At 34.0% G+C, this 12573-nt stretch overlaps 1 protein-coding gene across 3 annotated transcripts; it reads left to right on the top strand.

Moving 5' to 3' along the window:
• The first annotated feature begins 2757 nt into the window (after positions 1 to 2757).
• On the top strand, positions 2758 to 12308 carry znf414 (zinc finger protein 414). Of its 3 annotated transcripts, XR_008839120.1 has the most exons (8): positions 2758 to 2875; positions 3175 to 3225; positions 3307 to 3417; positions 3568 to 3673; positions 5864 to 6402; positions 7655 to 7725; positions 9536 to 9688; positions 11796 to 12308. XR_008839120.1 is itself a non-coding variant. In XM_056475148.1 (7 exons), the coding sequence occupies exons 2-7, from the start codon at positions 3219 to 3221 to the stop codon at positions 11870 to 11872; spliced, it is 993 nt and encodes a 330-aa protein (XP_056331123.1). In that variant the 5' UTR covers positions 2758 to 2875; positions 3178 to 3218; the 3' UTR covers positions 11873 to 12307. The 3 variants fall into 3 exon arrangements, 2 of the variants coding, with proteins under 2 accessions (XP_056331123.1, XP_056331116.1); XM_056475148.1 differs by lacking the exon at positions 7655 to 7725 and having other exon boundaries at positions 3178 to 3225; positions 11796 to 12307; XM_056475141.1 differs by lacking the exon at positions 7655 to 7725 and having other exon boundaries at positions 11796 to 12307.
• Positions 12309 to 12573: the final 265 nt, after the last annotated feature.

Raw genomic sequence — 12573 nt, 5'->3', positions numbered from 1 at the left:
CATCTTACCCCGTTACTAGCCGTGAGGCGCCAGCTTTCACGCCGTTGCTCCAACCCACCGTTTAATTACAGATTGCTACTATGCGTTTGTCAATTGTGAGCTAATCTTGAGAGCACGGCGCATATATAAGCTCTTTTCCCTCACTCCACCCATTCTTTACTCTGCATCCAATCAAAACGATGGCCATGAGAGTCAGAATTAAACCCAGAACGCCATTGGACATTTTAATTACAAGGGTGGAGCATCAAGCGCCTGACGTCTTCAATTCAGAAACAGTGTTGTTCACTGGAGTAAAAAAAAAAAAAGGTAGTTCACTGGAGTTGGAAGGCTAAGCACAAAATAATATGCAAAAATAAAAAAAAATTAAAAAAAATGTAAATGACAAAAATAATCCAAACGAAAATAAAAATATGTTTTTCCACTCTTTTATTTTAGTTTATTTATTATTGTTATTTATTTTTATTTATTTTTGTCATTTACATTTTTGTATATTATTTTGTGTTTAGCCTTCCAACTCCAGCGTTTCATGTGTATTATTTTGAGCGTTTCATGTGTGATACAAAATTTGTGAAGTTGAATGACATTTTATTTTACTTGGATTTTGTATTTCCAATAGAAAAAAAAGCATTTTTTTTTTCACTTTTGTGAATTTTGTGAAAAAACGTTTTTTTTAATGTATCCAAATGTTTTGGTTTGATGTTGAATATCTTATATTTAAACTTACAAAACTAAAAATTCTGTTTTCTTGCAAAGATATTTTTTGATATCAATAATAATAACAAAACTTTGGATCAAAATTTGTTTATTAATTTAATGATTATATTTGAGAAGTACCATACACAAACAAAAATGGTCCAATGATAAGCATAATATTTATTTCTTTAAAACTGATCTTAAGCATTATATCAAAACCCTAAAAGACATTAAAAATAAAAAAAAACATAAGGATGTATGCAATTTTAGAATTATTTTCTTATGCAATTCTTTTGTAATTTATATATATATATTTTTTTGTTTTTTTATTTTCTACTGATTTGTTCCTTTGATGTGAAAAAAATGTAAGCATTGTATTCCTCTTTTTTTTGTTCTTGTTATGCAATAAAAAATAAATAGTTTACTGGAGTTTTGGAAGTTCACAAATAAGTTTTGCATAAAAACAAAATTAAAGAAGTGTCTTAGAAAATACTTCACAGAATTTAACCCGCTGAACATGTTTAGGAAATATTCAAACTTAATATTTCATATATGTGTGAATATTGTGGTCAAGAAAAAGAAACAATATTGCATCTTTTTTCATTGTATTTACTCAAGAATATTTTGGAAATATTTGGAATTGTTTATTAACAAAAAAAGAAGTATAAGATAGAAATGTGTTGATTTGATGTACTGTTTTATTCTGATAATTAGAACTTGAACTGTAAAAGACAACATATTTTTAACTCGTAAAACACCATATATATATATATATATATATATATATATATATATATATATATATATATATATATATATATATATATATATATATATATATATAATTTATTATGTTTGAACTCACCTGACTGCACTAAGCTACAACAATTAAAATACCAGGAGTAACGTTAAAAAGTGATTACAGCTATCTTTAGAAAAACTGATATTTTTATGCAAAATAATTCTGCTGTAAATATGTTTAGGTTGACGAGTTGAAGATTGTTGGGAACTAAGCGTTTTCAACTTTAGGATGTGTGGGTATCTGCAGCCCTCTACTGGTCATTATGGTCAATTAATTCTAAGCATTTCAAAATAAATGCACAACGAAACGTTTAACAAAATAAAAAATAATATAATATAGATGTCTGTTTTGGTAGATCAAACAAATGTAGATATCTGAATAAAATGTTGAAAAAAAAAACAGCTTACCATGCATTGAAGTGATAGTTCACCCAAAAATGAAAATTAGGGAGAGGGGTCTGGATGCAGACCTGGTGCAGTGCAATCTGAGCTGCATCCAATGCTTTCTAATGTGCTCACCTAACCACACCCCTAACCCTACCCGTCACAGTTATGACGCATCTCAGCTTGCATCATAAAGGCTGCATCCAGATACCATTGGAATTAGGCTATATTTTACTTAACGTTTATTGTTCCAGATCTTTTTTGTTTGTTTGGTTAAACACAAAAAAAGATATTTTGAAGAAATTTAAAAACCTGTAACCACTGATTTTTATAGCATTTGTTTTTATTACTATGGAAGTTAGTGGTTACAGTTTTTCAACATTCTTAAAAAATAACTTATTTAATGCTAAAAAAAGGTATGTATTTTTTAATTCGGTTGTGAAAACAGGTTTTTATTTGGTCAAAGAGCATAGAAGCAATGTAAGTTTGTTTTAGTTCAACCAAAGAGGAACATATAACATCAGAGAAACCTTTGTGATTGCCTCTCATTAGTTATTGCACATTAAAAAAAGAGTGCAAGTAAGTATTGTACATGGCATGAGACCATAAGTTGCACAGTACCAAAAAACAAAGATTATACAAGCATTTTTAGCTGTCTTTTTTATTAGTTTCGGTGTTGTGAGAATACATTTTTACAATATTTATTAAAATGTGTTATAAAACTGTAAGCTACAAGCAGTAATTTTTTTATAACTAGGACGTTTAACAAGAATACAAAGATGTACACATCAGTACTGAAAAACCATCTCCAATGTTGTCATCAGTCAACAGCACCACTAGCAGGATAACGTGAATACGTGATCTCGCGATATTGTACAGATGAACGTATCGCACGTAGCAGGGTTGGAAACGGGCTCTAGCTAGATAACCACTTTGTGCAGAATTAACGTATTTTTTTCTTTAAAATAGACTCTTTGCTTCGAGAAATCCATTTATAGTAAGTGTTTTAATCAAAGTGCGTTATACATAATCACCCACATTGCATATATTCTGAGCAGTAATATGAATGTGATGTTGTGTCTGTTAGCTCGTGCGTCTGCTGATTGTTTACATTGATTTATCACTAACGTTAGTTGATTGCGTTTTGCATATACACTGTTATTGATCAATTACTAATTGTTTTAAGTCTCTCGTGATTTCCCTTTCCACACCTAACTGTTACATTAAAGTTTGACAACGTTACGTGCCATTCATGCACTGTATCGTATTTTATCTCGTTTTTAATCTGAAATGTAGCAGCTGTGATATCGAGTTCAGGATTAACTCCTGAAGCAGTCATCATGGAGGGTATGTCAGCATTACTTCGTCTTCGTTTGATGTTTCAGTGTTTATTAAAATTTAATGTCTAAGTATTAATTGTGTCACCAGCCTGCCAAATGTCCTGTTCGTTTTATGGGTGCAAGAGGACCTACAATAATCCAGAAGCACTGAATGCTCATCTTCAGGACCATCAGAAGAACACGGCTCAATCTCTTCCAGGTAAAGGACAAATGAACATGTTAACATTTAATATATTTGATGAGCTAAACACGGTTTGAAATTGCTTAATATCTTATAGAATTTATTTTTATGTGTTAACATTTTGTCACCGGGTATTTGGTTTCTAATGCTGTCTCCTTTACTCTTTAGGGAAAGCTTTCCTGTGTTCTCAAATTGGATGTGACGGCTCATTTAACAACATGCAGCAGCTCATGGAGCATATGAGACACCACTACAAGCCAAATTGCTTTTTTCTGTGAGTTCATGCACATTTGCAATCTAGATTTAATTAATTAATGTTCTTTTACGGCTTAGTCCCTTTATTAATCTGGGGTCGCCACAGCAGAATGAATCGCCAACTTATCCAGCATATTTTTTATGCAGCGGATGCCCTTCCACTGGGAAACACCCATACACTCTCATTCACACGCATACACTACAGACAATTTAGCTTACCCAATTCACCTGTACCACATGTCTTTAGACTGCGGGGGAAACCGGAGCACCCGGAGGAAACCAACACGGGGAGAACATGCAAACTCCACACAGAAATGCCAACTGACCCAGCCAAGGCTTGAACCAGCAACCTTCCTGCTGTAAGGCAATAGCGCTGCCCACTGCACCATCGCGCCGCTACATTTTAGATTTCTTTCTGTCCTAAATATGATGCTTTTAGGAAGTTGCTATTTTCTCTACTCCATTTGTTAAAGAGACCTCTTTTATTTAGAACCATATTCATTTAAAGTCTGTGAAACTGAAGTTGAGATCAATTGTAATTCAATATGTATTGTGATGAATATCAGAATGAAACAGCTCGTTCAATAAGAAAGTTATTCAATAGTTAGGAAAACCTTCCTAGGTAAACAAGAAATGGTTTTGTCCCTAAGAGTTTGAAAATCTGCCCAAAATGACTGTTTTCTATTCTGATATTTTAGTATTTGTGTTTCCTTTTTTTCTAATTTTATCTTTCTCTTTATAAATAATAAATTTAAGTCAAAAAGCATTAAAACATTTGTAAACATAATAGTTTTAATAACAAATTTTTAATAACTGATTTATTTTATCTTTGCCATGATGACAGTAAATAATATTTTACTAGATATTTTTAGCTCTGGAAAATAATAATAATATTTTAGTTTTTAGCTCTGGAACAAATAGAAAAAAAACAGCAACGCCAGTTTTTAATTTGCACAGATTCTATGTCCTGTTTACAAGCACTTGAATCAATGAAAACTGATCATTCTATGATTTTTAGCATAATAGAAAAGTGGACCTTTTAAAGAAAAAAGACTTTGATATTATTTTCTGCTGGATACCTGGACATATGGGATTCATAGGAAAGGAATGTGCAGATCAAGCAAGCAGCTAAGGAAGCCCTACAGTTAGAGATAACAGAATGTAAAACTCCTGTGTCTGATATTAAACCTGTTTAAAATCTGTATATTAATGAGAAATAGCAAAAGGAATGGGATTAATGTAGGAATAACAAATTGTATGACGTTAATCCATATATAAATGAAATAAATAATTATCAGTTTGAAAATAGACATGACCAGGTAGTACATACGAGATGTAGAATTGGACACTCAAGATTCACACATGCATATTTATTGAAAGGGGAAGAAAAAAACGATTTATGACTCGTGTCATAAATATTTTGACAATAAAGCATATTTTAATAGAATATATATTTTTAAATGAGATTAGAGAACGTTTTTATTCGGGAAATATTTTAAGTGAAATGTTTGAAAAGATGTCTTCTGGTGCAATTTTAGAATATTTATCTTTTATCAAACTAAAAGATTGTATATGACTGTTTTCAGTGTTGTTGCTACTTGTATGTTTTTTGTTGCTTTTTTTTTTTTTACAATGTATGTTTGTTAAGAAACTGATATGATTATATATTGTATATTTAGTATATGTTTTATCCATGAATATAGCCAATGCTGTTGATCTAGCATTAAAACCTAAATAAATAAATAAATAAATCTATACAGCTTAAAGTGACATTTAAAGGCTTAACTAAGTTAATTAGGTCAACTAGGCAGGTCAGAGTAATTAGCCAAGTTATTGTATAACGATGGTTTGTTCTGTAGACTATCGAAAAATATATATAGCTTAAAGGGGCTAATAATTTTGACCTTAAAATGTTTTTTAAAAAATTAAAAACTGCTTTTATTCTAGCCGAAATAAAACAAGTAAGACTTTCTCCAGAAGAAAAAAACTATTAGACATTCTGTGAAAATTTCCTTGCTCTGTTAAACATCATTTGAGAAATATAAAAAATGTAAAAAAAAAAATTAAAAGGGGGGCAAATAATTGACAACTGTATATAATATGTATAATGAGGGAGATTCAAATGTTTCTAATTTGAGATTACATATGGTAACTTTAACTTTCCCAGCTCTTCTGTTATAACATAGATCGTTATTTATATGTCCTGTAGGTGTGAGAGCTGCAGGGCCAAGCTGCGTTCCTACCGCACTCTCCTCAAACACCTGCAGACCTGTGCTAAAGTTGCTAAAAACAAGGCTGCAGTAAAGACGGAGCCTGGACCGATACTTGATTCAGACCCCAATGGTGTTTCCCTCACTGACATGATGGATCCATCTGGACCGCTCTTGGCCCCTAATTTGAAAGAGGAGATGGATTCTATGCCACTGCTATCAACAAATTCAACACTGGCAAACATGCCAGTAACCCAGCAGTCTCCAGAAAATGGTGCTTTCATTAACCTTATTTCAGGCCCTGCATCTCTACCTGTTCCAACTCTAAATCCTGCCCCAAGCCAAAACCTTCCCAGCCAACCAGAATCCCCCTACAGCCCCTTTCCACCCACCCTGTCTCCAGTTAACCCAGTCTTCATGGCGGATCAGGGCCTTCAGCAGCAGCAGAGGTCTCCGAGGTCTGGTCCTCCCAGTCTGCCTGCTTCACCACCTCTGCCGTCTTCGCCAGGATCAAACGCCGTCTGGAGGAAGAATCAAGGTGAATGGATCTCATAACACTTTCCTCTGTGAGTGAGGAAAGTCCACTTACAGCCATTATTCACAATGGGTCTCATTCGCTAGTTGTGTATGAACACAAATTTGTGCACAAAATCTAGCTGTGATTTATTAGTAGCTTTCATACTATTATTTGATACAAATGTAAAGCTATGTTAAGATAAAATTATACATATTAAGTAAATTAAAAGTCAAAGGTTTTGTTTTTATATTTTTTCTTGTGCTCAACTGCATTTTTGAGATTGAAGATAGTAAAAACAACAATATTGTAAAATATTATTACTAGAAATATTATTGTTAATGTACTATTAAATTTCAAAAACCAATTCATAATATACACAAATCCAATTCGTAAATTCAAAACACGATTTATAATATACACAAATACAATTAATTTGGCAAAAATATATTTTTTTACTTGTGAATTCACAAATTGTGTGTTGTATTTTTTAATTTACTAATTGGCTTTTGTAAATGTGAATTGTGCTGTGCATGTATGAATTTTATTTCATAAATGTATTATTTTTGAGACTGATCTGGCTCCATAGAAAACAGCAAGTCTTTCATATCATTACAAATGTGTTTTTTGCTGGATAAAAGTACTTTTTTAAAAAACCTTATCTAAACTCAAACTTTTTAATAGTTGTGTATGATGGTTTCCATTGAAATATTAAGCTGAAATATAAAAACTGTTTTCAAAATCAGTTATAATAAATGTTTTTGAGCATCAAATCAACACGTAAGAGTGGTTTCTGAGTGATTATTCGACACTGAATGCTTGTATAATGATGCTAGATAATTTTTTTCACAATTTCTAAATGCTTTTTTTTTAATAATAAGTGCAGCCTTGGTTAGCTTAAGAGATTTATATCATAAAACAAAAAATATGAACGACTACAAAGACATGCGGTCACTCGTTTAGAATAATCTAAACACTTTAACATTAGAATGATGTAGAGAACAAATTATTATGTGTATATGCATGTATAACTAGATATGTATAAAACTTGCCCATTTATTAGTGAATGAGGCCCATTGTTCCTAAAATCATCCAACATTTTAGACCCTGTTCATCTGTGTGTTTTACAGTTTGCTCAACTGATCTCACCTGCTTATCAACAGGTGTGAGTCCTTATGAAAGGGAATTTGTAAGTCACTTGGGGGGGAAATGCCTAAGCCTTGGCCATTGCCTTTTTGAGTGAACTGTGTTTTGTCGTGTTGCACTGTCCTGCCAGACCCGTCCGGGCCCCTTATGCACAGATGGAACTCTCCGAGCAGTCAGACTTTAAATAGAGATGAAGTCCAGGTGAGGCACAGAGAATCCGCACACACATTATTTGAGGGATCAATCAGATCTTCTTCCGTCAAATGATGCTTTTAGATGCTAATCCTCCTCCCCTTCCCCTGCTCTAACCGGGCTCAGTGTTTCCCTGGGGTTGCCATCTAGATGTGTGATTCGGCTAACTCCCATCAGATCCTAAACACATTTGTCCCGGTGCTTCACTAACATGTAATGAGACATTAGAGTGTGTGCTTTCAGGGATGGTGTTCCTCTACTTGTCTTACCCCCCACCCTCCCATTAGCAATTTGCAATAATCAAATGGTGATTTTTCTGGCAAGGGATGGTGCCATTTTATAATGATATGTTGAAATGTTGACATTGCTGGCTATTTCTTTTTGGCCATGTTCAACTGTCTAAACTGGGTCTAATTTTTATTTCAATTGTAGGTGAATATATTGCTATTTTATCCACCCTTTTCACATGTGACGACTGTGTCGCTGAGTTTCGCTTTTGGTTTGGGGAACTTCCATTCAAAAGAACTGAAACAAGTCATCAGGGTTTCTGCGGGGTCTCAAAGTCTTAAAATGTCTTAAATCCCAAAATCAAAATTTTAGGCCTTAAAGGTCTTAAATTCACTGAAATGTTGTCTTGTAGGTCTTAAATAATTTTCAAACTTGTCTCAATTTCGCTTTATCTAAAGCTACCCAACCGATCCAACACACATCAATCTCCAACAGTACATTTCCGTAAAAATTTTTGCAAGAATCTGTTGTGCATACATTTACTTTGAGTTTTTTTAAGTTATGTTAAAAAATAGTATGTACACAACTAGGCTCTGCTTGTTTTGACATGTTATTTACATGTCTTTTGATGAGGCAAGCGTTTAGCACTATACAAGTCTGAAATTTCATTCTTTATGGTCTTAAATTTGATTTGACGAAACCCATAAACCCTGTTTCATTGTCTTTCATAATTGTGCTGCAGATAAACTCTTCTTGTGCTTAACATTAGTCATAGTCTGCTCAAAGTATATCTTGACTTTTATTGTTCAGTAGTTTACGTGTGAGGAGAATATGCTCATCTCATTGTACCCAGTAAAAAGAAATACAAACTTGAACTGATTGTTTACAGTTAACAGTAATTATTCGCATGAATCACGCAAAGCATTATGGGGTGAAAAAGGTGGATATGATGAGTGGATGCTAATGATCACTGGAGTTCGTTTAAAGCTCAAATCAGGCATGCTTTTAATCTGTTTCTTTTAAAGGATAAGTTTGCACAAAAAATGAAAATTGTGTCATTAATTACTCACCCCCATGTCCTTCCAAACCCCTTCGACTTTCGTTCATCTTCAGAACACAAATTACGATATTTTAGATAAGATCTGAGAGCTCTCTCGTCCTCCATAACCTGCAATACAAGCCAAAAATATCCTCAGAACTGACCATATTCCTTCAGTGGTTCAATTGGAATATTATCAAGCTGCAATGATACTTTTGTGTTTGCATAAAACAAAAAGAATGACTTTGGAATAAAGTTTCTTCTCCTCAGTGTCAGTATATTGCGCACGTTCATGAGCACTGTGCCCTGACGTATACCTTGGATGTCCATATGTAACTTCCTGTGTGAAACAAAGCTCAGACGCATCCGAGGTATATTTCAGTGGTGCGACCGAGTGTGACATGCATAAAAAGCACATTTCTCTCATTTTTTGGGAGAACTAACTCTTAATGATGAAGGATTTCTGTTTTTGTCCATCTTCATTCTCAGTTAATATGTTCGCGTTTGAGTTAGTTTTGATTTTAATGACTGCCCATTGATTAAATCTGTCAGGTCAGTCCTTCAACTGCCGGATCCTATGGGAGCACACAAGAGGGCGATACAGTTGCCTACAATGCGGCCACTGCACCCCAGACCGGGGGGAGATGACTGCTCACATTGAGGGCCAGCACAAAAACCCGGGAGGCAAGGCTAACAGCGATCACGGTATGACTTTGTCTACCTCATTTTAAACATTTCAATGAATACATTCATCAAAACACTTTTCAGGTTTAAGAATTTTGCACTGATCTTTGGTCCAGTTTGCAGAATAATGTTGATTCTGTGGTTGCTGGACATCAGGGGTGTGTATTATGTATTGTCTATGATAATATCGCAGTTGTTGTTTTAAAGCAGAGATGCCCAAACTAGGGCCCTCAGGCCAAAGTTGGCCCATGGTAACCTTTGATTTGGCTTGCCATATCATTTGAGAAGAGAGGAAGAATAATGGGGATGGTTTTGAGACTGTCAATTCAAATTTAACGTAACCCTTTGTTTATTTGTTTGTTTTGTTGTTAAAAGCTAACTGATATTGAATGTTTAAATTTAATGGTGTAAATAATTAGATTTTGTTTAAATGTAAATACTGTCTGTCATCCAACAATACAGAGACTTTGGTGAGCAAAGGCAGATTCAGCTTGACTAATGTATTCCGCATTGAAATCCACTGTGTTATAAATGTGATTGTTTTTATTGCAGTAAGTTATCATTTAAAAAGTTATACTACGTTAGTTAATATGATTTAAAGTAATTTAAAGCCCCTCGGCTCTCAGTGATATTTGGTTTTTGTCCCTTCATACGAAAATGTTTTCCTTTTTTTTTAAGGAACGAGACATAAGTGTTGGATCTTCAATTAAGTGTATGTCGCCTAGTTTACCTTAAACCAGGGGTGTCAAACTCCGTTCCTGGAGCGCCGCAGCCCTGCACAGTTCAGTTCCAACACACTTGCCTGTAGGTTTCAAACAAGCCTGAAGGACTCGATTACTTTGGTCAGGTGGGTTTAATCAGGGTTAGAACTAAACTGTGCAGAGCTGCAGCCCTCCACTCGCAGAGTTTGACACCTGTGGCTTAAACTGTAGTCAGATTATTAAAAGATTGTTAGTTCTATGACATTTTGTCAATGCTATTTCAGCTGCTAAGGCCCTTTTGCACCAAGTATGATGATTTGTGATGAGTATAGCCAGGTTCACACCACAGCTATCTTGATAATTGCAAAGAGGAATAAAAATTGTTGAATCCTTTTTCAGAAATGTTATTTTTTTAAATGATGACCATTTAAGAAAATAACACTCAATTATAATCCATCCTGCCTTAAAGACCTGAAGCATGTAAACTGGCTGATTATGCTAATACCATTAATAGTGTGCCTATGCGTTTTTTGTTGCGTTGATATATTTGTGGGAAAAGACAAAATACATTGAGTCGTTTTACTTTCATGCCAAAAATCATTAGAATATAAACTGAAGATTGTCTTCTATGAAGAAGTTTGGTAAATTTTCTTGTGTAAGTATATTTAGTATATTTTTTGTATTTTGATTAGTAATATACAATGCTAAGTAGTTAATTTGGTCAGTTTTAAAGGTAAATTTTTCAATATGTTATTATATACATATTAACATATTATGTTCATTCATTCATATTCTTTTCGGCTTAGTGCCTTTATTAATCAGGGGTCACCACAGCGGAATGAACCGCCAACTTATCCAGCATATGTTTTACGCAGCGGATGACCTTTCAGACAAAACCCAACACTTGAAAACATCCACACATTATTGCATTCACACACATACACTACTTCCAATTTAGCTTATTCAATTTACCTATATTACATGTCTTTGGACTGTGGGGGAAACCGGTGCACCCGGAGGAAACCCACGCAAACATGGGGAGAACATGCAAACTCCACACAGAAATGCCAATTGACCCAGCCGGGGCTTGAACCAGCAACCTTCTTGCTGTGAGGCAATCGGGCAACCCCCTGCGCCACTGTGATGCCAACATATTATATGTTGTGATTTTTTTTTTTAAACCCTCAGATAACATATTTTCAAATAGTTGTACTTCTGCCAAATACTGTCCTATCACAAAAAACATACGTCAATGGAAAGCTTATCTATTCAGCTTTCAGATAATGTGAAAATCTCAATTTACAACAATTCACTCTTGTGACCGGTTTTGTTGTCCAGGGTTGCATTTGATGGTATGAATGGCCGTAAATCCTTTGAAAATACATTGATGTTATCTCACCTGACTGAACTTCATTTGTATTTTACAGATGCAGAGATTGGCACTGCTGCTTTACTGGCGAAAACGTCATTGCACTCTGAGAACTCGACATACACGCAGCTCTAGCATGAATCAAGATGCTAAACCTGCTAATTTGCAAAGAACTTTTGATGTTGTTCTTTATACAGAGACAGAAAAAGGGTTTCCATTTGATCAACAGAGTGGACTTCAGGATTCTCCATGGTCTGGATCTCTCACCATCATTATTCATAAGCGTGATGTGCTGCATGCCTTGTCTTTTGTTAGCATTCAAGTCTAGGCTAAGAAAATGCAATGCTAGTTTTCACTGAATAATATGTAATGACATATGTAATTTCAGTAATGTAATACCTACTTTGTTTTTTATCAGAAGTCTGTATCAACAAGAGATTTTCTTCAAGACAATTACATCATGGCTTCTTGTTATTATGTTATAACATTGTCATATTTACAGTTAATTTGGGTTCAATCAGTAATAAATTATTTTGTTTGTAGACAAGTGTTTCTGTAGTGTTTACAGTTAGCAAATAAAACGTGTCAAGAAAACTTTAAAAACTGTGAAGTTATTTACCATTTTTACAACATCTTACTGGGTGGTGTTTCTTTATTTAATACTGCTTATAATGTTTGAAATTGTGGGTTTAGGTGTAGTTAGTTACTGTAGACAGTGTCGTTTAATGAGCATAATCTTAAAATATGCTTTCAGAACTGCAAGGAAGAGTGACTGAACTTTTCGTAAATATATGCAGTAATGGCTGCCATGCCTTTAATTATTTGCATAGTATATA

This window comes from Danio aesculapii, chromosome 2 (genome assembly GCF_903798145.1).
Source record: "Danio aesculapii chromosome 2, fDanAes4.1, whole genome shotgun sequence".
Classification (NCBI taxonomy): domain Eukaryota; kingdom Metazoa; phylum Chordata; class Actinopteri; order Cypriniformes; family Danionidae; genus Danio; species Danio aesculapii.
The sequence above is the reverse complement of the archived record's forward strand: the minus strand, read 5'-3'. Positions and strand labels throughout refer to the sequence as shown.